Here is a 27495-nt window from a genome sequence, read left to right as displayed (position 1 = left end):
TCTCTATGGATAGTAATTCCATGCTTGAAAAATAAGAATATAGCAGTAGGGCTATATTACTGATCACCTGACCAGGATGGTGTTAGTGACTCTGAAATGGTCAGGGAGATTATGGAGGCTATTAAAATAAAAAACTCAATAATAAATAATGAGGGAGTTCAACTATCCCCATATTGACTGGGTACATATAACCTCAGGAAGGGATGCTGAGATAAAGTTTCTTGACACCTTAAAAGACTGCTTCTTGGAACAGCTAGGCCTGGAATGCACGAGAGGAAAGGCAATTCTTGATTTAGTCTTAAGTGGAGCAGAGGATCAGGTTGAAGAAGTGAATATAGCTGGACCGCTTGGTAACAGTAACCATAATATAAATTTAACATCCCTGTGGCGGGGAAAACTCCACAGTGGCCCAACACTGTCGCATTTAATTTCAGAAAGGGGAACTACAAAAAATGAGGTGGTTAGTGAAACAGAAATTAAAAGGTACAGTACCAAAAGTAAAATCCCTGCAAGCTGTGTGGAAACTTTTAAAAGACACCATAATAGAGGCTCAACTTAAATGTATACTCCAATTTAAAAAAAAAACAAACACAGTAACAGAACCAAAAAAAGGGCCACCGTGGTTAAACCACAAAGTAAAAAGCAGTGAGAAGCAAAAAGGCATCCTTTAAAAGTGGAAGATAAATCCTAATGAGGAAAATAGAAAAGAGCATAAACTCTTGCAAATGAAGTGTAAAAATAGAATTAGAAAGACCAAAAATAATTTGAACAGCTAGCCAAAGACTCCAAAAGTAATAGCAATTTTTTTTTAAAATATATCAAAAGCAGAAAGCCTGCTAAACAACTAGTGGGGACACTGGACGATCAAGATGCGAAAAGATGATAAGGCCATTGCGGAGAAACTAAATGAATTCTTTGCATCGGTCTTCACTGTTGAGGATGTGAGGGAGATTCCCAAACCTAAGCCATTCTTTTTGGGTGACAGATCTGAGGAACTGTCCCAAATTGAGGTGTCATTAAAGGAGGTTTTGGAACAAATTGATAAACACTAATAGGTCTCCAGGACCTGATGGTATTCACCCAAGAGTTCTGAAGGAACTCAAATGTGAAATTGCAGGACTATTAACTATCATCTGTAACCTATCATTTAAATCAGCTTCTGTACCAAATGACTGGAGGATAGCTAATGTGACGCCAATTTTTAAAAAGGGCTCCAGAGGTGACCCTGGCAACTACAAGCCCGTAAGCCTCACTTCAGTACTTGGCAAATTGGTTGAAACTATCTTAAAGAACAAAATTGTCAGACACATAGATGAACATAATTTGTTGGGAAATCGTCAACATGGTTTTTGTAAAGGGAAATCATGCCTCACCAATCTACTAGAATTCCTTGAGGGGGTCAACAAGCATGTGGACAAAGGAGACCCAGTGGATATAATGTATTTAGATTCTCAGAAAGCCTTTGACAAGGTCCCTCACCAAAGGCTCTTAAGCAAAATAAGCAGTCATGGGATAAGAGGGAAGACTCTCTCTCATGGATTGGTAACTGGTTAAAAGATAGGAAACAAAACGTAGGAATAAATGGTCAGTTTTCAGAATGGAGAGAAGTAAATAGTGGTGTGCCCCAAGGATCTGTACTGGGCCCAGTCCTTTTTAACATATTCCTATATGATCTGGAAAAAGGTGTAAACAGTGAGGTCACAAAATTTGCAGATGATACAAAACTACTCAAGATAGTTAAGTCCCCGGCAGTCTGAGAAGAGATACAAAAGGATCTCAGAAAACTGAGCGACGGGGCAACAAAATGGCAGCTGAACTTTAATGTTGATAAATGCAAAGTAATGTACATTGGAAAACTATACATATACAATGATGGGATCTAAATTAGCTGTTACCACTCAAGAAATATCTTGGAGTCATTGTGGATAGTTCTCTGAAATCATACACTCAATGTTCAGCAGTAGTCAAAAAAGCGAACAGAATGTTGGGAATCATCAAAAATGGGACAGATAATATGACAAAGTATCATATTGCCTCTATATAAATCCATGGTATGCCCACACCTTGAATACCGCATGCAGATGTGGTTGCCCCCATCTCAAAAAAAGATATATTGGCATTGGAAAAGGTTTGGAAAAGGGCTACAAAAATGATTAGGGGTATAGAACAGCTTCAGTATGAGGAGAGATTAATAAGACTGGGACTTTTCAGCTTGGAAAAGAGGCGACTAAGGTGGGATATGATAGAGGGCTATAAAATCATGAGTGGTATTGAGAAAGTAAATAAGGAAGTGTTATTTACTCCTCCTCATAATACAAGAACAAGGGGCCACCAAATTAAATTAATAGGTAGCAGGTTTAAAACAAGTATTTTTTCACGCAACACAAGTCAACCTCTGGAATCATAGAATATCACGGTTGGAAGGGACCCCTGAAGGTCATCTAGTCCAACCCCCTTGCCAGAGGGTGTTGTGAAGGCCAATACCATAAGGGGGTTCAAAAGGGAGCTAGATAGATTCATGGAGGATAGGTCCATCAATGGTTATTAGCCAGGATGGGCAGGAATGATGTCCCTAGCCTCTGTTTGCCAGAAGCTGGGATTGGGTAACAGGGCATGGATCACTTTATGATAACCTGTCTGTTCACTCCCTTTGGGGCACCTGCCATTGGCCATTGTCAGAGGACAGGATACTGGGCTTGATGGACCTTTGGTCCGACCCAGTATGGCCGTTCTTATGAGTATGGAACAGATTACCGGTGGCACCCACTATCTGCTGTCAGAGTGGTAGACTAAAGGAGGTGGTATGGATCCCTCAACATAGGGTTGTTCTATAGCAGTACTGGCATTTGGTAGAGTAGATCCAAGGCTGCTCTAACATATCTGGACTGGTAATGACCCCACCAGGGGCCAGAGTACCCTCCATGCTTCCAACAGATTGTATGCCAGGCAAGGTTTATTGTAGTATAAACTTTAACAGTGACAACCTACAGGATATAATGCATTCCTACCATTAAACAATGCAGTACTCTGTATAACTAAATTGGTTTTAATTTCCCTCACATCCAAGCGGAAGGAAGGAAGGAGAACAAAGTGTAAGGACTTTGTCCTGTGTGCTTGCTGAAATCTCAAATAATATTCTTCCAATAGATGCAAAATGACAGAACAAATCCAGAAATGAGCAATTTTATCTTTCCTCTGTGCAGAGGCAATTTGCAATAATCAAAATCCATAGAGAATTTATAGCTCAGGAGTGACATACAGATTTTAAGACTATAAAATGCATTTACACATCCTGAAACAATCCTATGCAATAAATGATGTAACTAGCTATGATTCAACAACTTGATAATACATCAAGTCAAAGAAATTCATGTAATTTACCAAGATACATTGTTGAAAGGATTATTGTTCCATGTTATTTACTTATTTTTAATCCACTTTCTTTTTTCTTCCCCTTTGTTTAAGATTTAGTCTTCCAAACTATTTTCTTGAGTCTAGTCACCACTGTTGGGACATCAAGCTTTGTATATGTGCATAAGGAACCATTTACAATCTAAAAGGGACAGAGATGAAAGTAAGCTGGTATGGCGTACTGGCAAGAGCCGGTATGCCATGCTGGACCAGACCGGCTTCCCCAGGCTGGCGATTTAAAGAGCCCAGGGCTCGCTGCAGCAGCCAGAGCTGCAGGCCCTTTAAAGCACTGCCCAAGCCCCACTGCTGGAGCCCCGGGGTAGCGGTGGCAGGGCTCCGTTGATTTAAAGGGCGTGGAGCTCCGCTGTGGTAGTGGTGGCCAGAGCCTCAGGCCCTTTAAATCACCCCTGAGCCTCTGCAGCTGGTAGATCCGGGGGTGATTAAAAGGCCCCGGGGCTCCCAGCCACAGCCAAAGCCTTGGGGCCTTTAAATCTTCATTTTGAGGCCACGCCTCTTCTTGTTGAGGCCATGCCCCCGCTCAGGAATCCGGCTTACCAGTAATTCCTTTAAGTTACTTTCACCCCTGAAAAAAGAGCACATGTTGGTAAGTGAATGAGCTATGAAACTTATGCTTTTTGAGTGGATAAAAGTACACTCTTTAGTAAAAGTACAGTCACCAATAGAGAAGTACTTCTTTCATAAGGAATAGAGACTTTGTCTGCAACCATCTACATTATTTTTGAGTAGCGGTCAGCACATCCCCAGTAAACTTTGAAAATTATGAATGATTTGGACTGATTAGCTGGCATTTAACATCTGCATATTGGAAACTTCTGTTTCTATTAAGTAATGCCAATATTCCTCCTAAACTGTTTAATCATGTTCCTTTTTTAGGATCATTTAGAAATGAGTTGAGATAACACAGATTGAGATGCTGTCTATCACCCAGACAAGCCATCAGAATTGATGATACAGAGATTACTGGATCAAAATACAAAATAAATAGATCTGGGTGGTCAAAACAATCTGTTACGTCTGAAGCAGAGATGCTCCCCCTAATACTGTGATACATGTGGAGAAAAACAAGACACTATTACATATTTTTGCAAGAAAATTAATTACTTATGCATTGGTAATTCAGAGGTGATTTGCTACCATAGTCAAACTTTTGATTAAAGCACTGAACACAATTGCTTCTAGTTCTGTACCAGTAAAATTAACTGAAGTCCGATACTTTGAAGAAACGATGAGGGATTTCCCTAATGCTGAACAGTAAACTCAGCACCAAATGTGGATCCAGTTCCAGCCACTGAGAAACTGAAAAAAGCATTTGGTGCTTTTCAAAAATGTGTGTGATGCATTCTATTTAGAAACAACTCCTTTTATGCAATATTTTTCTCTCTCTCTCTCTCTCCCCCCCCCCCCCATTATTTACTACTAAAAATAGCCATCAGGCTCTAGTCAGAATCAAGGTGCATTGTACTGACCACTGTATCAATCATATAGGAATATAGCTTCTGCCCCAAAGAGCTTACAATCTAAATTTACATGAGTAGAAGGCCTTTGCTTCTATCAAATATTTGTTCCTCAGTTGTAATGTCACAAGTGAAGGATTGAAACTTCTGGCAGTGTAGATTCTTGATTGGGATTATATCGCAAGCCATTAGCTCATTGGTAAATTGAATGAACCTATCAGAAACCTGAAAAGAGCATTTTGTGATTAAAAGTTCTTTTTTACTTTTGTAGTCCTCTGCACTTTCTGGCATAAACTCCCGTACATCACAACAAAGACTGCACTCATGTTTTCTAACTCAAAGGAAAACAAAGTAAAAGGAATCTCACAGAAAATCTTGTTCTTGTGAGACTTCCAGTAAATTTTTGTATAATTATAACTGTTTGGATTATTAAGGTAGGCATCCAGCTTTTAGATGTATATCTAAATCAAACCTCTGAAGCATCTCCCAGCACTAGGCTGCAGGTCAAATATTATCTTGGATTGTTCCTTGAACAGAGAAGCAGAACCAACAAATGCAGAGTATTTTGTTCTCTTTAGCCTCACATGAAGACGTTTTTCATATAGAATTCTTTTGGCAAGTTCCGTATTACTCAAGACAAGTAGGCAACCTGATCTTTGAATTGCAAAGGAGTGAATCCCATGGGCCCAGTTTGTCTCCAGAATGGTATTTACTTGAGAGCTAGAGGGTACTTTCATAGGATAATGCATATATTTTGAAACCACAAAGCTAACTAGTTGTTGCCTTATACTCAGAATAATTGATATTCTATGATTCTATGAAATGCTATCAGTCATTTATAGCAACCAACAGAGTTGGAAGGGACCTCAGGAGGTCATCTAGTCCAACCCCCTGCTCAAAGCAGGACCCATCCCCAAATAAATCATCCCAGCCAGGGCTTTGTCAAGCCTGACCTTAAAAACTTCTAAGGAAGGAGATTCCACCACCTCCCTAGGTAACGCATTCCAGTGTTTCACCACCCTCCTAGTGAAAAAGTTTTTCCTAATATCCAACCTAAACCTCCCCCACTGCAACTTGAGACCATTACTCTTTGTCCTGTCCTCTTCTACCACTGAGAATAGTCTAGAACCATCCTCTCTGGAACCACCTCTCAGGTAGTTGAAAGCAGCTATCAAATCCCCCCTCATTCTTCTCTTCTGCAGGCTAAACAATCCCAGCTCCCTCAGCCTCTCCTCATAAGTCATGTGTTCCAGACCCCTAATCATTTTTGTTGCCCTTCGCTGGACTCTCTCCAATGTATCCACATCCTTCTTGTAGTGTGGGGCCCAAAACTGGACACAGTACTCCAGATGAGGCCTCACCAATGTCGAATAGAGGGGAACGATCACGTCCCTCGATCTGCTGGCAATGCCCCTACGTATACATCCCAAAATGCCATTGGCCTTCTTGGCAACAAGGGCACACTGTTGACTCATATCCAGCTTCTCGACCACTGTCACCCCTAGGTCCTTTTCCGCAGAACTGCTGCCTAGCCATTCGGTCCCTAGTCTGTAGCTGTGCATTGGGTTCTTCCGTCCTAAGTGCAGGACCCTGCACTTATCCTTGTTGAACCTCAGATTTCTTTTGGCCCAATCCTCCAATTTGTCTAGTTCCTTCTGTATCCTATCCCGGCCCTCCAGCATATCTACCACTCCTCCTAGTTTAGTATCATCCGCAAATTTGCTGAGAGTGCAATCCACACCATCCTCCAGATCATTTATGAAGATATTGAACAAAACCGGCCCCAGGACCAACCCCTGGGGCACTCCACTTGATACCGGCTGCCAACTAGACATGGAGCCATTGATCACTACCCGTTGAGCCCGACAATCTAGCCAACTTTCTACCCACCTTATAGTGCATTCATCCAGCCCATACTTCTTTAACTTGCTGACAAGAATACTGTGGGAGACCGTGTCATCCATGATACTTTATCAAAACACCACCCATAAAAAAAACAAAACATACAGCTTCACATTTATTTACACTTCAAGTTGTGCAACTCCATAATGATGGAGGGGCTGAAAGTAATATTATGTACGTTTGAAGATAACATGGCAGAAGTTGGTAAACATTAAACATCTCTTCACAAATGATGGTATCTTTTGTTCCTGCTATTGGCATGACTACCTGCAATGAATGAGTTAAAGCTCCACCATGCAAGCAAACAGCACAAAGCAGTCTTAGAACCATAGAATATCAGGGTTGGAAGGGACCTCAGGAGGTCATCTAGTCCAACCCCCAGTCAAAAATTGCCAATGTTTTATTGTAAATTGCAAATGACTGCAGAGATGGGAATGGGATATCTAGGAATTAGATGATGGGGGGAACTATTGGTAAAATAGACAAAGCCTTTCACTTCTTGATCTCCGGTTGGAATTGAGGCCAGACTAGAAGTGCATAGGCAAACGTCATCCCCCACAGGAGCTAGTTGGTGGACAATGCGAAACCATTTGGTGGTTACACAACTGGCAACGAGGGCTGAGCAGGAAACAGAGTTTGGATTCCCCTCAAAGCAGTCCTAGTGGGTAGCCAGGGTAGCGCACACTAGAATCCATTAAATTGTGACAAGTTTAGGGCAAAAAACATTACTAGAGATGATGGGATCCATAATTTCTCTAGGTTGGCTACAATGTTAACATTTCTGAAATGTACAGACTCTAAGAAGAGCACACTGTACTAAAATACAGCTCCTCTTAGGGTTTGAAAGTCATCACTTGATGTTGCACAACCATCAAGACAGCAACAGGGAATGAAGGGCAATTTCAGTATTAAAATTAAAAAGCTAAGTCTCAATGTTATGAGAGATCTGCTATAAAGACATGAACATGTAAAAATAGGTTAAATGTTTTTCACCATCACCAAAATTTAAAATACATATGTACTACATAATTCAAATCAGAAAATAGCTACAGGACGGTATCCAGATAATATATTCATAAAATATATCAGTATACATACCATATATATATATTTTAAAGAGTATTCCCACCTTTCAGTGAATTCCTTTAGTTATATAGGAAGGACCCTTTACTTTCTTTGGTCAGCTTGTCTCCAGCTTTGTCTCAGACTTTTTATAGCTCTTTTTTCATTTGCTTATAGGCCTTTCCTGGAAAGATCTAAGCTTCAACTTAGTGTGACAGCCACCATCTTGGCCAACACAAAGAATTGAAGTGAGGAACTCCGGAGCTAAAAGCACAAGTTTCTACAGCTTTAACTAAAGAGATGTTCCAACATAGAACTATAACAGATTTACATGGACACACACACGGTTACATTAGTCTCTTAAAAATGCGTGATGACTGGTTAATTCAAAGCCAACATTGCTGTATTTCTGATCCAGCAATTGTCACTATGTGTTGGTCACTCACCATCTTCTAAAAAGTGATTGTAAAGAACCTCAGGCAAATAACGTCATAATTTAAACTACTCTGAAAAGTTCAAAGTTGTTTAACTAGACAAAGAAAGGGATTAATTTCTGCTTTTAACAAATCATAGATTACAAGTTACATGAAATAGTGTATACATTGTACCTAAACACCATAAGTATGTAAGTTAACTCTGCTATACGTTCTAGTTTGGTAATCCGATCTCCAAGTCAATTCCTCAATTCTCATTGCTCTCAGACACGTAATTTTTAGATCTTAAACTTAAGTCAACATGAATAAACCATGTCCCATTCTTAATTTGACATCATAGCTACTTCTGCTATGCACGTTAAAGTCTAGCCAGCATGGATTTTACCAATACCACTGTTTATTTTTTAACCTTGAAAATCATCCAGCGAATTGTGGTTATATTGATGCACAGGCATATTTTCCATATATATTAACAAAAATTATATGCATACACTACCTTGGTAATTTTAAAGATGCTTTAAAAAGAATGAAGTCAATCAAAATCAAGTGAGGGCACTTCAACCTGGATACGCAACAGACTTAAATGTGGCCATTCTTCAACAAAAAAAAAAAAACTTCAAAAACAGACTCAACGAGAAACTGCAGAACTGGAACTAATTTGCAAACTTGACACCATCAAATTAGGCCTGAATAAAAACTGGGAGTGGCTGGGTCACTACAAAAAAATAATTTTGCCTCCGTTGATACTCACACCTTCTTGTCAGCTGTTAGGAATGGGCTACATCCAGCCTAATTGAATTGGCTTCATTAGCATTGGCCCCCCACTTGGCAAGGCAACTCCCATCTTTTCATGTGCTGTGTATTTATACCTGTCTACTTTTTTCACTCCATGCATCTGATGAAGTGGGTTATAGCCCATGAAAGCTTATGCCCAAATAAATGTGTTAGTCTTTAAGGTGCCACAAGGACTCCTCATTGTTTTTGCTGATATAAACTAACACGACTACCCCTGAAACCAGTGAAATCCTAATATGCTAGATAATTTAAATAGACAAGATTGGGGCTAATCGTGCTGAGCTGAAATGTCAGAACGTATAGTTATCTGAAAAATGTAGTCTTATTTTTCTCATGAATGCCAATGAATAGAATAGATTTTTTTCAGATTTACAGATTAGAATTTTCTCAACATTTTTTGGGAGGATTTTCTGTCATCAACATCACAGTGTTTGATACAAAGGGATTTCCTGTGTGGGTTTAACTGTGGAGAGTTCAACCAGATCCTTTACTGATAGGAACCCATTCCCTGTCAAGCTCTTATACATGGACAAGTGCAATAGTAAGATTTATGATATTTCTTATATTATGTATTATCACTGCATTTGAAATACTACAATGACTAACACGCTGTTAATAAAAATATTTGCAAACTATAAATTATACAATTTTGAGTAAGAACATTCATGCAGAATTAGAATATCATAAACCAGTCAAGATTTATATCTATAAACCCTGTTTTCTGTAACAGGCTAACCAGATGATAGGTCATGAATATATATAAATATTTGGAGTGAGAAACTATTCAGTCCCAAAAAAGAATATTTCACCAAACAAAGCTATTACACATTCCACCATGTGAAGAATAAAGGTTAATAATCCAGTGTCAACAATGATATACTATATACAAATGTTGGTAAAAATGATATACTAATGGAACCACCATAAAATAAAATGATCCTTCCAGTCTTCCTTGGTACAGAATTTTTGATAACAATAGCATACACTCAGCTTGTTCAAAGAAGAAATGTTAACAGATGCGAGTTTGCATTTCTGGGACAGAAACTGCAATAATGAAAGTGAAATATAATGCTGGTAGATCAGTAATGTTACCTGAACAAATTGCACATTATTTTCTGCTTTTTGATGTCATGGGGTGATTTTTTTCTTCTTATGCTATTAACAATTGCTTACTTGAATACAAGTGCAAGGACTGGTGAAAAATATAAAATTATTTTTCCTCTTAACAGGAGGATTAAAGATTAATTCACATATGTCAACTAAATATAATCTAATTGGATTTGTAATATTTCAGGACTGTTAAAAATCCACATTAAGTGATTTTTGAACTGCAATATCCAGCATTGTCATGAAGGACTGCATTTAGGTATAAAGTGTATTACACTTCAAATGTTATCTTAGTGAAATCATTAAGCTCCCGTTCATTTAATTATATTTGCCACATGCATACTGCTAAAACTACTAAACCAAAGGCTTCAATCTGCTAAATAGTAAGCAGAAGCACTGAAACAGATAGATTTGCACTGTGCACTAAATGTGAGATTTGATTCTATATTCCATTACAAGTTATTCACTTTCCAATAAAGCTTCTAGATGTTTTATTCCCAAAGAGTGAAGCTGAATGCAAAGTAAATTAAACAAGAGAAACTTTATTGAAGCCTGTGGACTTCTGCCTCCATGTGGCTGAGTTGTCCTTTAACCTAACTACCTCCATTCCCTATTCCTCCAGGGACACTTCAGTTCCACTGACCATGATATATCTTCCCTGTTTTAACAAACATTTTAATATAAAATTAAACACAAATAATTGACACCCAGACTCCAGCTCCTGTCTCTTCTGCCAGAGGTTGTTAGCACACAGCTAAATTGGAGTTTCATCTTTACCGCAGACTCGTGGTTGAACAGTCTTTGAGATAGTTTGGTCTTCTCAACAGGTGAAGTACATAGAAGCCCTGGAGCCAGGTCCTCCTGCGAGGACCTAGCCAATAGAGAAAAAACAGAAGGAGTAGGCTTATGAGTTGTGAGGAGCGTCCGTCTCCAGGGTCAGCAGGTTGTTTGCTAACCAGCTATACTCTGTTGCCTGCTTTCACTGATTGTTGGCCATCTCCTCTTGGTGGATTCTCCATTCTTCTGGATGCAGCAGGCCTCCACTCAGTGGTGGGCAGATCATGTGGTAACAGAGTCTTTCTGCTGGTGGTTATCACATGACCAGCAGGCGTCACACCCTGCTATCAAGGAGCAGAGATGTGTATTCATTCCTGGCTGTTAAATCTACTCACAAGCCTGTCTAAGACAACGGTCAATGCCAAGGTGCGAGTCCTGTATTTTTTGCACGACATGCTTATGGAATGTGGTGGAGACAACAAACTTCCTGTCCTCAAAATATTCTATCCTGCATACTCAACTAATCTTTAATTTGAAAATATGGTTCTGCTCCTACCAGAAACTTGGCTTTTGTCTTCTGGCCACCCTGCTCTTATCACATTCTTTTGACTGCTTGCAATTGGGCTTTTCCATTGCCTCTTTGATTTTCATCAGCTTCAGTGTTGAAACCAGGAGACAGTGCAGCATGCTAATGGATTCAATGTCCAGACCCCGTTCCTCCAGCTCGCTGATACTGGGTACATATGTGTACAACATCTGATCTCCTTGGTAGTGTTGGAGATGCATCAACATATGCAAGAAGGGGCTTTGCCATGATTGTTTCTAGGGGTGTCTAAGCTTTTTGCACTATTATTGGCTACAGGTGTACTGATGGAAACCCTCCACTCCAAAACCATAGCCAGAAGCTTTTTTTCCTATTTTGTTCAGTCTCTGACAGGGGTCTGTTGGAATAAGTGACTGGCTGCTTTTGCAAAAAAGCTATACCCAATCCTTTCTCTGATGCATCACACTGGAGTGACAGTGTCTCTCCTGTCTTGTAGTACTTCAGGACAGGGGCATCCATTATCCTTTGTTTCAGCATGTCAAATGCTTGCTGTTACGGACCTGCCCAGTCCCTCTCAACATCCTGCCTTATGAGAGGACAGAGACTTGTACAGGAGCTGACATATGGTTCCTCTATTGCAGACAAATGTGGACAGAAAATGTATCATTCCTATAAAGTGCTGTACCCCTTCAGGAGTGCTGGAACAAATTGTATGAGGGGTGATGAGAGCCATTGAACCAAACTGTAAATCCTGTATATGACGAAAACCACTTCAAGCCAGTGGGCGTGGTAGCACATTCAGCACTCCTAATTTCAGCACCTAGGTACCCCTTTCACATCTACTAGGAATGTGGAATGTCTGACTGCTTTCATTTTGATGGGATCGGCTCTGTCCCTGTGCTGTGAGCAGATGTTTAATGTATGTCACCTCATGTTGTTTGAGTCACATTTTATCTGCATTCAGTTTTATGTTCTTGTCCCTGCATCACTGTAGAAAAGCTTGTCGTCATTTCCTGTCATAGTCTCATTCAGCTTCTGTATCATGGCTTCTTTCACCTACAATGAGGATATCATCTGCAATTGTTTTCACCCTAAGCAGTCCTTACAGCACTCAATGAGTCATCTCTGGAACACCTCTGGCACTGGGCTTATATTCATCAGCAGGCATAGCCATCTGTAGTGACCACACAGTGCTGCACATGCTGACTCTTTAACCAGACTTATGAGTCAAAACCCAGTCTTCACACCACAGACCATTCAGATTCTGGATCTGGAAAGTACTAGCAAGATTTCATCTATTGTGTGCAGTGGATATTTTCAATGCTGGTTTCAGTGGCTTTGGTCTATGCAGATGAACAACATGCCTGATGACATCTTTACCACCACCAGGCTGCACTAGTCCCTACAGGTCCTCTAATGCCCCTGCTCTACACACTTTTGAACTCCTTGGCCCACTGGACTACATAGTGTCATAAGACTTTCTTTGCATGCTTACTACCCGATCAGATCCATGGTTTGTATGGCTGTATGCTGTATTCCCAAGAGAGGTCTGGGGTGCTTACCATCTACCATCCACAAACTTCAATTGGTACCATCTGTTATTTCTCAGATTAGTTACTATGAGGTCACATATTCCTTTGGGCTCCACTGTGTTCTCATTTTACATTGTGACCGCTCTTTGTAATGGGTGTGTTCAAATCCAACTCACCCTAAGAAATCACTATGCAGGAGGCTTCACTATTCAGCTGAAATCACAAAAGATAACATGGTTCTATGCATGGAGGATGGTACTATTCATCCCTTGTTGCTTTCTTGTCCTGACAGCTTGAACTGATATGCTCTCAGAGCCCAGGAGAGTCTCACGATGTTACCACCACTGTCTGATGTGCCACCCCACTCCTGTACAAATCTGACAATCTTCCAAGACCTTGCTCTGCTCTTGCACAAGATGGCTCAACCTTGCCACATTCCTTGTAATGCTGTCCTACCTTGGGGCACCTTCTCCTTTACCTGCTCATGCTGTCTCACACAGTAAATACATTTCACTATGTTTATGGAAGCCAATTGCTTTCCTTTCCTGTTGACTCCCTGACATGTAGTTCTGGGGATGCGATACACCTTCTATGTATTTCATCTTTCCTCTCAAGGCTTCCATTGCATGCCCCATGTCTAAGCATTTGTCTAATGTGAGATTGTCTTCCCAGAGCAGAGGGAGGGGATGATCCCAAGTGCCACAGACTATCCTGTCCCAAATTAGGGAGTCTGTCAAGACTCCAACATTGCATGTAGGCAGCCAGTGTTTGTAAGGCAGTAACATGAAATCTATCCCCTCCCCTTTAGATTGTTCTCTAGTGAAAAGCCTGTGTCACTCCACAGTTTTGTCCTGCTTTGGGGAGCAATAGGTCCTCGGGGCTCCTAGGATTGCTGGGAGGCTTGAGGCAGTGTGTGGTTCAGAGCAGTGCAGATCTCTCCTCCTTGTTCCCCAATAAGGTAAACTAATAGTTTTAATTTCCTGCTGTTGCTGTCCTCCTGCATGGCCAGGTCTGTGTACAGTTCAAACTCCTCCTTCCACCGGGCACATTACTGGACTAGGTTTGTGTCTGCAAATTCCAGACCAAGTTACAGGACTCATTCTGCCAGCTGCTACACTTCAGATAATTCCCTGATCAGATGTTACCACCAGATTTTATTTGTAAAGGAAAGAAGCTGAAACAGGTAAAATTGAACAAGTGGAACTTTATAAACCCTGTGGATTGCTGTGTCTATGTGGCTGAGTGGCTTCCAATCTAACTCCACTCCCTCCCCATTCCCTTGGTTTCCCATCAATAGCAGTTCCTCCAGGGAACATGCCCCCTAGTACTCCAGTTCCCCTGATCATTTTATGCTAGCCATGGAAAAAAGTGTTTTGATATTTCATTTTTGTACAGCTGTAATTAAGGTATTTTAGTTTTCCAAAAATTTAAAATTCTAAATTAGGTAGTCCTGTGGTAGGCTGTAGTCCTGAAAGTCAAATAAGTCCCAGGTACAAAGGTGTTTGTTTTGAATATTTCACCTGTATGGCCTTTTATGCTCTGGCCTCAGTGCGGTACAATGTATCATGAAGACAAGCATACAGAGGAATTCTTATGCATTTTAAGAACATCTTTATAACTGATTTAAATATCCTCTAGCTGTATTTAACATCCCCTGAATTTGGCTTATCATCTGAAGAAGAACGTTGCATCATGTCAAGAAAAGTCTGTAAACACATTTAAAATATTATTTATATATACATAAGCAGAGTCATAGATTTACAGAGATAAGGGAGTCACTAAGTCTTCCCACAGTAGAGTTATGATGTGTTGTGATCCATAAGAAAAACAGCAACCACCTTCACATATTTACATGGAAAATAAAGCCAATTAGTAGTTAAAATGTCCATTTCCAGATTCACATGTTGTAAACTGATAAATCCTTTTTCCTAATATCCAGTATCAATAAACAAACCAAAAAATTGTAACCTTCCATTTTAATTAAACAATAAATCTGTAATGTGTATGTTGATAGTTTAATAATGTGCAAGCATTAAAGAATACATGAACGTGCACTGAAAAAAGGACAAGCTATTAACATGAAGATCAAGAGATGGAAAATCATGGTGGTACTTACCACTGTGAAATTCATGACCTTCAAAATCCATATTGTCATTGCTAAGTTAACAATCATGGTAACCAACAGCAGAAGGACAAAGAAGTATAAGCACCTCTTTCGCCATCCATAAATTCCCACTGGATAAAGTTGCGGATTTTCAATCCTTGGCAGGCTGTTCTGCTGTGTTGCCAGTATATATTGTTCTCGTGTCATCTGCGTGGGGGGGGGGACAAAAAAAGTAAGAAATGAAAAATTGTCATTTGATAGATTTTATTCTATGAAGATTATCTGAATAGGTTTCCAGAATCATCATATTACAGCCACTGAACTGTGTTAAAGAAAAAAAATTCATTGAGCCAAATTCAACCATACCAATTTGTTTGAGCTAGGCTTTTAGTACCCTTGGTATGATTTTTACCTATTTGCTGCTCCATGATATGAAGCATTCTTTTTCTTCTTCTTATCATGGATTATAAAGTGACTAATAGAGGAACAGATGTGATTATAACTAAGTCAGGCTACAAGTTTCAATAGTATATGGAAAACTAGGAGAAAAAAAATGTAGAAAAGAAAATAGACCATATGTGCTTGTCTCAAATACAGTTTTATTGGCTTCTTCATATATGAGCAGGTCACAGAAAGTAATTTTTGAAAGGTAAGTCATTCATATATTTAATATGAAAGGAGAAAAAATAGTGTCATACTTTGGTTTAGGACAAAATTTTACAAGTGAAATTCTCTGTTTTATTATGTATGCAGATGGTTAAATAAATCATCTTCTTACATATATTGTATCCCATAGAAAAGCATACATTATAACAGGGATCAGCAACATTTGGCATGAGGCCTGTCAGGGAAAGCCGCTGGCGGGCCAGGACAGTTTACCAGCGGTGTCCGCAGGTTCGGCTGATCACAGCTCTTGCTGGCCGCGGTTCACCGTTCCAGACCAATCGGGGCTGCGGGAAGCAGCGGCCAACATATTCCTTGGCCTATGCCACTTCCGACAGCCACCATTGGTCTGGAATGCCAATCCCTGCATTATAAGAAACATTAAGATTACAAAGTAAATCACTCAGTCAATAGGTGCAAACCTTTCCCAGGCAAACTTAAGTCTTTCCCTTTGGGCATAAGAGGTACTATAGTGTTTAATTATTTGTTCACAATTTTTCTTCAGGACCCTTCCATCATTCAGTGCACAGGTTGGACAGTACACTGTGAATGAGGCAGCTCTCTTGTTTTAATATTTACTGCCTAATTCATAGACACTTGCCACATTTCAGGATGCAGTCCACACAGGGTCCTGCTGTGCTTTCAGTTACCTAGGTGTGAATATAGGATTTACTCCAAAATTACATCAATGTAATTGCATAAAACTGCAGCACCCCTGTAATGTAAATAATGTAGAGGTGGTAGTTATGTTAACAGGAGGAGCCCTCCCATTGACATAATGCTGTCTACACTGGGGGTTAGGTTGGCATAACTGCATCGCCGGGGTGTGGATTTTTCAACCCCTGAGTGACCTATTTATACCAATGAAAGTTTTTAGTGTAGACCTGACCGAAAGAGTCTATGTGAAAAGATCTTCCCTGCTTTTTTTTTTCCACCTGCTTGAACTTCCTTTGTTTTCCTTCCCTGCTTGATGACCCTGTTTACTGCTTAAATGCAAATTAAGGCAAGCACACATTCCTTCCTTTAAGGCTGACCTGACTTCTACTTAGGCAGGACTGTGGGGTTTGGAACGTGTATGATCATCATCATAGAGGAAAATCTTATAACTTAACATGCAATGTTACTACACATTTTATCAAGACAGTACAGACCGGCAAATTGTGGAGTTTTCTAATGATACCTTACAAGGCATATCTTGTTCAAAGATAACAACAATAGTGTGAAGGGTGTCAATACAGGGCTGTATTCTGTCACAACATCCAACTCGGTAAAGGAACCCTGCCTCCATCCAAATGAACACTCATACATCTGGATGATGTTCCATGCTCTCGGTCAGAGACTGAAAATTCTACTCACAGTGGGCAGTTAAAAAGTTTTCTTTTTTTCCCTTATCTTTTTACTGGTTTGTACAATATGACTAGTTATTGACATTGCAGTAACACCTACAGGCCCCAGGCAGGATTGGGCATTGTGCATATAGACAGACAGACATGCAGTCATTATGAGGGAAGAGTTACAAGAAAAGAGGGAAATGGGAAGGGGTGTGAGCAGGTATTCCCCATACTTATCTTGTGAAATACCAAGAGGATCAATCATTTCTTATTTTAGGAATAGAAAGGTAAAAGAAAAAAGTTAACTGTGCCCACTGTACTTCAGCCATCTGTGCCATGTCAACAGAATGTTGCGGGATGTAGTAAAAAAGCCTCTTTCACTTTAAAGCTCAGTGATCATGTGCAAATGTAACATCGATGGACCCCAATCGTCATTGGGGAGGATTGAACCTGGAACCTGTGAAGCTAAATGCATGAGCTTCTACTGCATGAGCTAAAAGCCATATGCCTCTTAGCTAAGGCTGTAGAACAGACTCATTAATCTATAAGTGGTCTCAGTGCCATTAGATGGGACAGAACACCACACCGAGGAGGTGTATGGGTTACATACTTTCCCTAGCTGAGGAAGCATGTCCCAACTTCAGAAACTTCCCAGATGAAATCCCGGATGAGCCCCCACTTATAACGCCAACAGACTCTGGTCACCAGTGGGCAGGATTGAACCTGGGATCTCAGATCTGGACCATATGGCTGTTAGCCAAGGCTTTGGGGAGCAGACTCATTACTCTCAGGAGGCGTGTGGGTTACGCAAAGACCATACTTTAAACCTTTATAAGGCTACCATATCAAATGGATTGTTGTCACCAGGCTACCAAAAGGGATAGTCTTTAGATCTCATATGTCTCAAGGGTCAAGGGTCTATTACAAATCAACGAGGTGTCAGAGCAGTTCATGTAAGGGTTACCACACCTCCACCCCCAAAAACCCTGTACCAATGATAGCAAAAAAAAAAAAAAAAAAAGTATTTCCCAGTATAACCTGCCCTACCAAGGAATGTCTATCATTTTTACTGCCAGTCTGAGTGGTTTTGATTCTTCATGACTATATAAAAGGGAAAATGCAAAGACATGGTCAACAAAACCAGATAATTTACTTAGCTCAAGCAGCAGACTGGACATAAAAATATTACAAAAGAAATTTTGTATTAGAATACCTTTAGTCTACATTTTAGACTGTTCTCAACATATGCCAATTTAGGAAATTAACTGAGAATGTCAGGGCACAGGCATTCACTACATTAACTTCTAATCTTTTGGTATTTAGGAAAAATTGTTTTAATAAATGTAGAAGTAAATACAGATATGTTCTTCCATTTTTACATCCTCTATTTTTTTTTCCTGTCATTTATGTTCCTATTCAATGTTCAAACTTGCCTCCCTTTCAACATAAAAAGGCCTCCATTATTATATGATTTAAAATTAAATGAAGGCAATTTATTTTTGTTTTCCAAAAATACTATTTCTAATGTGACCATAAAATTATGACTTTGAACTTTACAGGAATAAAAAAATTAAGCCATTGAGTAAATGTGTATGTAGATCCATCCACCCAACCCATAACAAAATACATCAGAGAAAATTACCAATTTTACATTTAAAAACAATGGTTTATTTCCTGGTAAAAATAATAGGGCAACTTTTAAGATATCTTATGAGTAAAGATGGTGAACTGATCCAAACAAAAGTAAGAACCAATGTATATCTGCTTGAAGGATCAAACAAAGTCTCAAATTTCACTAGGAAGTCTGTTCTCATGAGTTCAAGACCAAACCCATTTGGATAAGCAGCTGAATAAGTGGATACTTATCCAACTCAAAACACTGAGGTTTGCCCATCACTTCTTATGAGCAGAGATATTAATTGTGTGACATTACAATCCCAATTTCTTCCTCCAGCATTGTGAAAGGCAGAGACTCCAATGGTGACTTGGAATTGGATTCACTTTGTGAACCTGTTACGGAGAAGTTTGGTCAGTGGTCCTGTCTTTTCTTTAACTCCTATTCTTTCACAGTTGCTTTAAGTTCTTTACTTCCAAATCACTTTAAAATGTATGTATCACAGCAGTGAACATTAGAAGGCATATATAGAATTGTAATAAAACAGGTAAGGGACAGAATTATGCATGTTATAAAGTGATCTGAAAAACATAAGTCTCACAATCAGGGGGGATTGAGAGGATTTTTGTTTTGCTTTGTTTTTTTGTTTGTTTGTTTGTTTTTTAAAGAGCACAGAAGGCTACCCTTTGCCCCTGGGTCTTAATTACATGATTGTTTCTTGTAGTCAGACTTCACCAACAGGGTTTCTTTCAACTAAACACACTTCTCTCAACTTCTAGAGAGCTTTCTAGTGCAGGTTAGCTCAGAGGCCTCAAAGCATGCTCCCCTTATGCCCTGGCAGAATGACATAATTTACCACAGCTGTCGCCAGCCATATTTTCTTGACAGTCCATGAACTGAGGCAGCTGCAGTTTTTCCCTTCTTAATAGATTAGTTAACCCTATTCTTTCCAGCTGCTGAATTCCTGTATATTTGCCCAGTCATAATCATAACAATTTCTGAATAGTTCTTGAATTATTTGGGTACATTCTGCCCATCCCTCACTCTTTACCTTGTGACCTACAAATATATTATCACAATAGAGCTAGGTTAAAAGACTTAAGGTTGTAAAGTGAAGCTCTCAAAAATTAGGCAATGTTGGAACTCAGGTTGCCCATAAAACCTTAATTTGGCCTCCTTGTGTATATGCATTATAACAGTCATTAATTACATTATCACATCCTCTCCCCCTCCCACCTTCAAGTCAGGATTCCTGCCTCATTCAGATCATAGGATGGACAGATTTCAGTATATGTTTTTATTTTTATCATTTCAAACGAGAAAGGGTTTTTTGTGGGGTTTATTTTTTGGGAGAGCGGGGGGGGGGGGGGAAGATAGGGAAGGGAGGGAGATGGATTTATGTATTGATCATTCAAGACTCCTACCTTTTTGACCCAAAATATCATGAGAAGAGCTCACAGTCTCAGCACAGTTGAAACAGAGTCTGTGTTTGACCCCAAGCCTGTACTAAAAACTTGTCCAGATCCTGATTCAAAAACCTCCTCTTCCTTGGCTCTGCACTGTAACATAATACTTTGATATTCCTTTGGCATCTTTTATGCCTCTAAAAGGAATATTTCAATTACAGCTAGTTGGAAATCTTCCATTGAAATGATTTTTGACAGAAAATGCACTTTCCACAAAAATCAAATTTTGGCTTGCTGCCAAGGACAGCAAACTTAGAAATGCCTTACCTAACAGACCATCTTCAGAAGGCTTAACGTAGATCCTGATCCTGCAAGCTGATAAACGCAGGTAGACTTTACCATCTTGCCGAGTCCCACTAATGTCACTGGGGCTCTGCACAGGCCCAAGGGTGCCTCACTGATTCAATTGTAGGATTGGGGTGTAGACTCAATTCTTCCAAGCAGTAGGGTGACCAGATAGCAACAGTGAAAAAATGGGATGGGGGTGGGGAGGTAACAGACGCCCATACAAGAAAAAATCCCAAAAAACAGGAACTGTCCCTATAAAAACGGGACAGGTCACCCTGCCAAGAAGGGATTTTGTTTTTATTTCTCCGCTGAGACCCAATGAACATTAATGGTGTCATAAAGATAATTAAATATATTAGGGCAGTGTTCTATGAAATGGTCAATAGAATTGTAATATAAGCAATCTGATTAATTTTGGACACAAAAAAAATCAGAAGGCCATCTGTGGATACATTATAATGAATGAAAAGGATATTGAAGGAGATTTTGGGATTCAAATTAACAATAGAATAGGTTGTACTATTCTGTTACTACAAAGATGGCAAATCAATTCATAAAGTGCATCAAAGGGTGTATTATAATAAACAGGGCTGTGCAGTGATTTTTTTAATAATCGCAACTAATTGCAAGATTAAAATAGTTGTAACTAATCGCAGTCTTAATTGAACTGAAACACCACCACCACCACTTAAATTTATTATAAATATCTTTGGATGTTTTTCTACATTTTCAAATATATTGATTTCAATTACAACAGAATAAAAAGTCTACAGTGCTCACTTTATATTATTTTATTACAAATATTTGCACTGTAAAGAAACAAAAAATAGTATTTTTGAATTCACCTCAAAATGTAGTGTAATCTTTATATTGTTAAAGTGCAACTTGTGTTTTAAAAAAAAAGTAACTGCACTCAAAAACAAAACAATGTAAAACTTCAGAGCCTACAAGTTGAAACAGGAAGGAACATATGAATGTTTAGCATACCTGATACAAATGTCTTGCAACACCAGCTACAACTGTGCCATCTAAACGCCTGTTCCCACTTTCAGGTAACATCATAAACAAGAAGTGGACACCATTATCTCCAGTAAATGTAAACAAACGTCTTAGTGATTGGCTGAACAAGAAGTAGGACCGAGTGGACTTGTACGAGGAGAATTGAAAAATACTATTTCTTTTGTTTATCTTTTAAAACAAACCACAGAGTGCTCAGATTCTTTGAAGAGGCCTTTTTGTTGTTTTAAAGAACAGGAAGGGACAGGAACAAAAAGGAAAATATTTTAAATGCAATACCCTGTGACGTGGGGATGAGATCCCTGTACTTGGGCTCCTGATTCTGCAGCTGGCAGTGTGAAGCTCACACTATGGTAGTGGGGGCCAGTCACCACAGAAGACCCATTAAGACAATACATAGCCCTCCACAGCAAAATTTTGGCAGCTCAGCTGCTGCTTCCTGTTTCATCCAGCCTTCCCTCCACTTATGGCTGATGATGATTACTGCTGGGACAGGGACTTTCTCTGCTACTCTAGTTGTTCCCTCCACTCCACAGCTCTGAGTGCAGGCAGCTGGGAGTGAGGGAAGTAGAGAAGGAGAGATTGGGAGAACGAGACAGAGACAGACTCTTCCAAAAAGAATATTCCTGCAGCCTAGTTGAAGATGCACTGAACTACAAACCAGCAGCCCATGAGCTCTCTTTTCAACTTTTCCAGTGACTATTAAATTAATATATACCTTTCCTGCTCCAAATTAACAACCAAGGTCTCATACTCCTACCTTATCTGTTAGTGAATGACAATTTGTCTCCCCTAAAGTCCCTGAGAGCAAAAGGGAGCAGAGTTCAGGTTGGTGTAGAAACCACAACTATTTCCAGACTTAAGATTTTGAGATACTAGTACAATGACCTTATTTTCTGACTATCAAGCTTTTTAAAACTTTACCTTCAGATGTTCTGACATTTAAACCTGTGTGCATTTCTTTTTTTTATAAACTACAGAATTAGTGTTTTTGTTGAATAGGTTTTTATTTAAAACTTTAATTCTATCAAAGTTATTTTATTTTTTTAAAAGGAGGAATTTTAGAGATTTTGAACTTTTAATGACAAGAACTAAGTTTAGACATATCCTCGACGTAGGTGGAAAAATATACCTATATAATCACTTTTAATATCTGCAAGAGAAGGATTTGTTGATTCAGTGTGACCATTTTGTGCCAACTCAGTATTTTGGTTTTACTTTTTTGTCTAGTGGAGCAGTCGTAATATTAATGGGTATCATTACAGAATTCCATTGTAGTACATTTACTAAATGTCTAATAGTTTGCAGAGTATTTACTGTGTCTTCCAAAAATCACTAGCTAGCTTTATTTACTCTTTTAGGCCTCATGCAGGATCATCAATATCTTTAACACACATGTTAGCTTCAAAATGTTTACTTTAAACCACAAATTTTTTTAAAATCCAATATCAAGTAAAAATCTATTTCCACACCCATATTTTTCTACATTCACAAGCTGTGAAAATTCAGAACCTAATCTTGCAAATCAAATAAATATGCCTCTTACCCCTACAGAGATAATAAAATAGATATGCAAAAATTGAGTGTGTTTTGCTACCTGTATTATTAGGATTTTAACAAAACACAGCACACCGCTTACAGATCTTGAGCATTTAAGATTTAATCTTAATAACCTTTAAGTAATCTTTTGATATTCAAGCACTGAATGAAAAATGTTATAAAGGAATAAAAAGCATATATAAAATATGACATTAGTCAGACCAAACAATGATTTAGGCTGACAAGGGACCTCCAAGCAATCAGGTGACCTGTAATGGAACAGATTTTTGTGTGGTGTTTTCTGCCAAAGCAGACAATGAACCAAGAGGAGAAAATATAGCTACTAAGATGAAAGTGCCCACATCGGCATTTAGTGTGAAAGAGAAAAGCAAAAACAATCTGCTCTTAACCAGCCATAGCAGCTCAGCAGAACTCTTTCAGGACATTAGACAGGTAATTTACCAGAACCAGCTGGCTTTCCTCACTCACCCGGACCGTAACATGCCCTCTAGCCAGGCAGCCCAGGCTGTGGGCACCTCTTTTTTTGTGTGCGACATGCCAGCAAGTTACTTGCTCTTTTTCCAATTTGTGCAACATGTGACATGAAAAAAAACCTGACAGATGAAATATTACTTTAGGTCTTCTTTACAGTCTTTAGCTGGCAATCTACAATGTGTAGTGTAACGTGTGTCACACACAGCAGTAGATGCTGCATAGGAACAACAATAATTTCTTACGCTGAAGACTCTAAAGAATATACATATGTATATATACATTCTAAACAGTCTGAAATCATTATACCTCAGATAAGATCAAAAATGAAAAGGGTTTTTTGGTGGGGTGGGTTATATGAAGAGAATTATTAATGGTATAATCAGTGGCTAGCCTTACTTTTGCATCTCTTGTAAAAGGCTTTACACCAACATAAATGAATTCACTCAGAAAGATTTTAAATGACAAACAGTTATATGCAAAGCTCTTGCTATCACTTCCAGTTTGCGCAGCGCATTCTAACTTATGTTTCCTTTGTCACCCAAGGGCTTAGACTTCTCTAAGTGACTTCTAGAATGTTAATATAAATTTCTGGTAATCAGGATCACAATGCTGGCCAGTGATTCCATCACCTATGACAGAACAGGCAGTTCTAGATTGAGAGGGTAGTGAATATTGCTTTCTTAAACAATTAAACTCTGGAAGGGAAAATAGCTTCCCTTGGTATCATCAAAAACAGACTAACTACAAATTTTATATTAAATATAAAGACTAACTAGACCTAAGCACAAGGGAATTGGTATTAATATTCTGTTGGTAAGAATAAAAAAAGTGTTAGCTCATGCATGCCCTGTCCTTATTTAAATTATATTATCAATATAGAAAAACACTTACTTGCAGCAGGTTAATGGCCTGATACTACGCCTTACTATAGGGTATAGATTTTAGTACTGAGTGTAATCCCCATTGTGGATTATTTAAAATGCTCAAATATTTAAAATCAAAATTATTCTTTATTAGTGGCAATGTTTACTTTTTCATTGCACTCGGTTTGGAAATGAAATTGGACTTCACTGTTTAACTTTGATTATAGCAATTTTCTAAGCAGTTGCATTTTCTCAGTCCAGTGCACTACCATAATGCTTTTGTACTGTCTGCCTGAAACAATGAAGAGCTGTGAACTACCTTAGGCCAAATTCCTGCCCCACTGCATAGTGCAAATGCCCCACTGCATAGTGGAAACAGGCTGAGACCTAGGGTGTTCTTCTGAGGCTATGGTAGAAGGGATCCTTCTCCCCATGCAATTCCTTGCCAACAGACATCTGCTAGGGTAGCCTTCTTGACACTTGTGTCTCTACTACAAGGTGGTGCAGGGGGGAGAGTTCAGTGGATTAACCTAGCAGAGGATTTACCACTCTTCCCCAAATCCCCATTGTGCAATGGGACAGAGACTGCTCTTCCACATAAGCTCTGCAAATCCTGCTCCACACACTGTAGTGTATGGCATGATCTCTGCTACATGAGAGACCCACATAGGTGCAATAGAGGGAATTGCGTGTGAACTGCTTCCCTTTCTATGCCTGGGACTTCTGGGAAGTTTAAATGGGCTCTTTCCCATATACTTCAAGATTTGCAAGCACCGGCAGCAACTTGGTGAAATCTTCTGACTAGTTACCTCCTAGACAATGTGCCAAAGGTTGGATCTCCTATGAATAATGAAATCCTATATCCTCTATCTAATCTCTCTGAGAGCCACTTCATTCTTGAGAGCCACAGTCTCTTTCCTATTCTAAGTCCAGGTAGCCAGGTTTGGCAGATGAGAGCTTGTCAAGGTTCCTCCCCCACTCTGAACTCTAGGCTACAGATGTGGGGACCTGCATGAAAAACCTCCTAAGCTTATCTTTACTAGCTTAGGTCAAAACTTCCCCAAGGTACAAAATATTCCACCCGTTGTCCTTGGATCGGCCGCTACCACCACCAAACTAATACTGGTTACTGGGGAAGAGCTGTTTGGATGCGTCTTTCCCCCCAAAATACTTCGCAAAACCTTGCACCCCACTTCCTGGACAAGGTTTGGTAAAAAGCCTCACCAATTTGCTTAGGTGACTACAGACCCAGACCCTTGGATCTTAAGAACAATGAACAACCCTCCCAACACTTGCACCCCCCCTTTCCTGGGAAATGTTGGATAAAAAGCCTCACCAATTTGCATAGGTGACCACAGACCCAAACCCTTGGATCTGAGAACAATGAAAAAGCATTCAGTTTTCTTACAAGAAGACTTTTAATAAAAATAGAAGTAAATAGAAATAAAGAAATCCCCCCTGTAAAATTAGGATGGTAGATATCTTACAGGGTAATTAGATTCAAAACATAGAGAACCCCTCTAGGCAAAACCTTAAGTTACAAAAAAGATACAGACAGAAATAGTTATTCTATTCAGCACAATTCTTTTCTCAGCCATTTAAAGAAATCATAATCTAACACATACCTAACTAGATTACTTACTAAAAGTTCTAAGACTCCATTCCTGGTCTATCCCCGGCAAAGACAGACTATAGACAGACACACAGACCCTTTGTTTCTCTCCCTCCTCCCAGCTTTTGAAAGTATCTTGTCTCCTCATTGGTCATTTTGGTCAGGTGCCAGCGAGGTTACCTTTAGCTTCTTAACCCTTTACAGGTGAGAGGAGCTTTCCCCTGGCCAGGAGGGATTTCAAAGGGGTTTACCCTTCCCTTTATATTTATGACAGAGCTCTACAAGGGTTGAAGAGGAAGAATCCCTCAGTCTGCAGTAGACTTTGCCATATTTGCATCTTTGGACTGTGAGGGCAACACCAAGTAGAGGTGGATAACAGATACCTCCCTGGACTGGCCCATGTTCTGCTGGACAGAGAAACTTCACAAAGCCTCTGTTCTGACAGATGGTGCATGCACACTCCCCAAAATCACTCCTCTCTCTCACTATGCATCTGCTGCTTCTAGTATCTGAGGGTCCTGCAGCGAATATGGAGACCATACTCCTGACGTTTTCCCAACAGTTGACCAGTGCGTATATATTTCAGAATTACTTTTTTTTCTTCATATCAACCTCGTAGCAGTCTAATTCTCTTATTCACACCAGTAAGCAAGTGAATTTCTTAATATTTTGGAATTATTCAGGCACATAAACATCCCCACAAAACAGTAGGGTGTCCAAGTGTTATTTTAGAAAATAGATAACATTGCAAGTGTGTTTAAATATGCAAGCAAATCAATGCATGCTTGTGAAAAATCAGGAAGCAAAACAAAATAAATATGAAAATCCTGAATTTTTCCAGAGCTCATGGGTTTTTCTTTTAATAATTTAAGGGGAAAATGACATTAACTCAGAGCGTAATTGTTCTCCTTCATATCCTCCTTAAATTTCTCCTTTGCCATGATACTTACAGTAAACTTGACCACTGCCTTTCATATTGACCAATATTGTCTCATTGTTTCCTGTTACTCCCCCATTGAGAGTATGTAGAGGTCAGGCTAAAAGCTAGAATGTGAAGGTGAAAGGCTACGTAATTCCCAAGCCTGCAGTTCAAGGAAACAAGTCTAAGTCCCAAATGAAACTCAACAGAATGAATAGGCCCAAAACAAAGGCGATGTATCTCCTTCTGCAAACCCTGAAAGGACCAAATTCTCCTTTTGTTGCTTGTCTCATACTCAAATTGTAAGCTCCTCAGCGGAGTGGCAATCATTTTATTGTGTTTGAGCATTTAGCACAATGGGGTCCATGTCTAGGTGCTATGGAATACAAACAACAACTTAAGTGGTCTTAAAACTTTCCTCTGGCTCGAGCAATTCAACAATTAATTGTAGTGGAATTCCCTATTTTAAAGGGAGGGAATATCTGTGCAACCAGTCAATTATTTCAGACCAATTTAATTTTTAAAGTGAATCTACTATACCTAC

At 39.4% G+C, this 27495-nt stretch overlaps 1 protein-coding gene across 1 annotated transcript in view; it reads right to left on the bottom strand.

The window, feature by feature from the left end:
- SGCZ (sarcoglycan zeta) overlaps positions 1-27495 on the bottom strand; it is an 848489-nt gene that overhangs the window by 370193 nt on the left and 450801 nt on the right. The window contains exon 2 of the mRNA XM_084625690.1: positions 15156-15350. Within this exon, the coding sequence (XP_084481816.1) occupies positions 15156-15350 (195 nt within the window). The remainder of the gene's footprint in view (positions 1-15155; positions 15351-27495) is intronic.

This window comes from Lepidochelys olivacea (assembly GCF_965140295.1).
Source record: "Lepidochelys olivacea isolate rLepOli2 genome assembly, chromosome: 4".
NCBI lineage: Eukaryota > Metazoa > Chordata > Testudines > Cheloniidae > Lepidochelys > Lepidochelys olivacea.
Note: the sequence above shows the minus strand (reverse complement) of the source record. Positions and strands in the feature narration are given on the sequence as shown.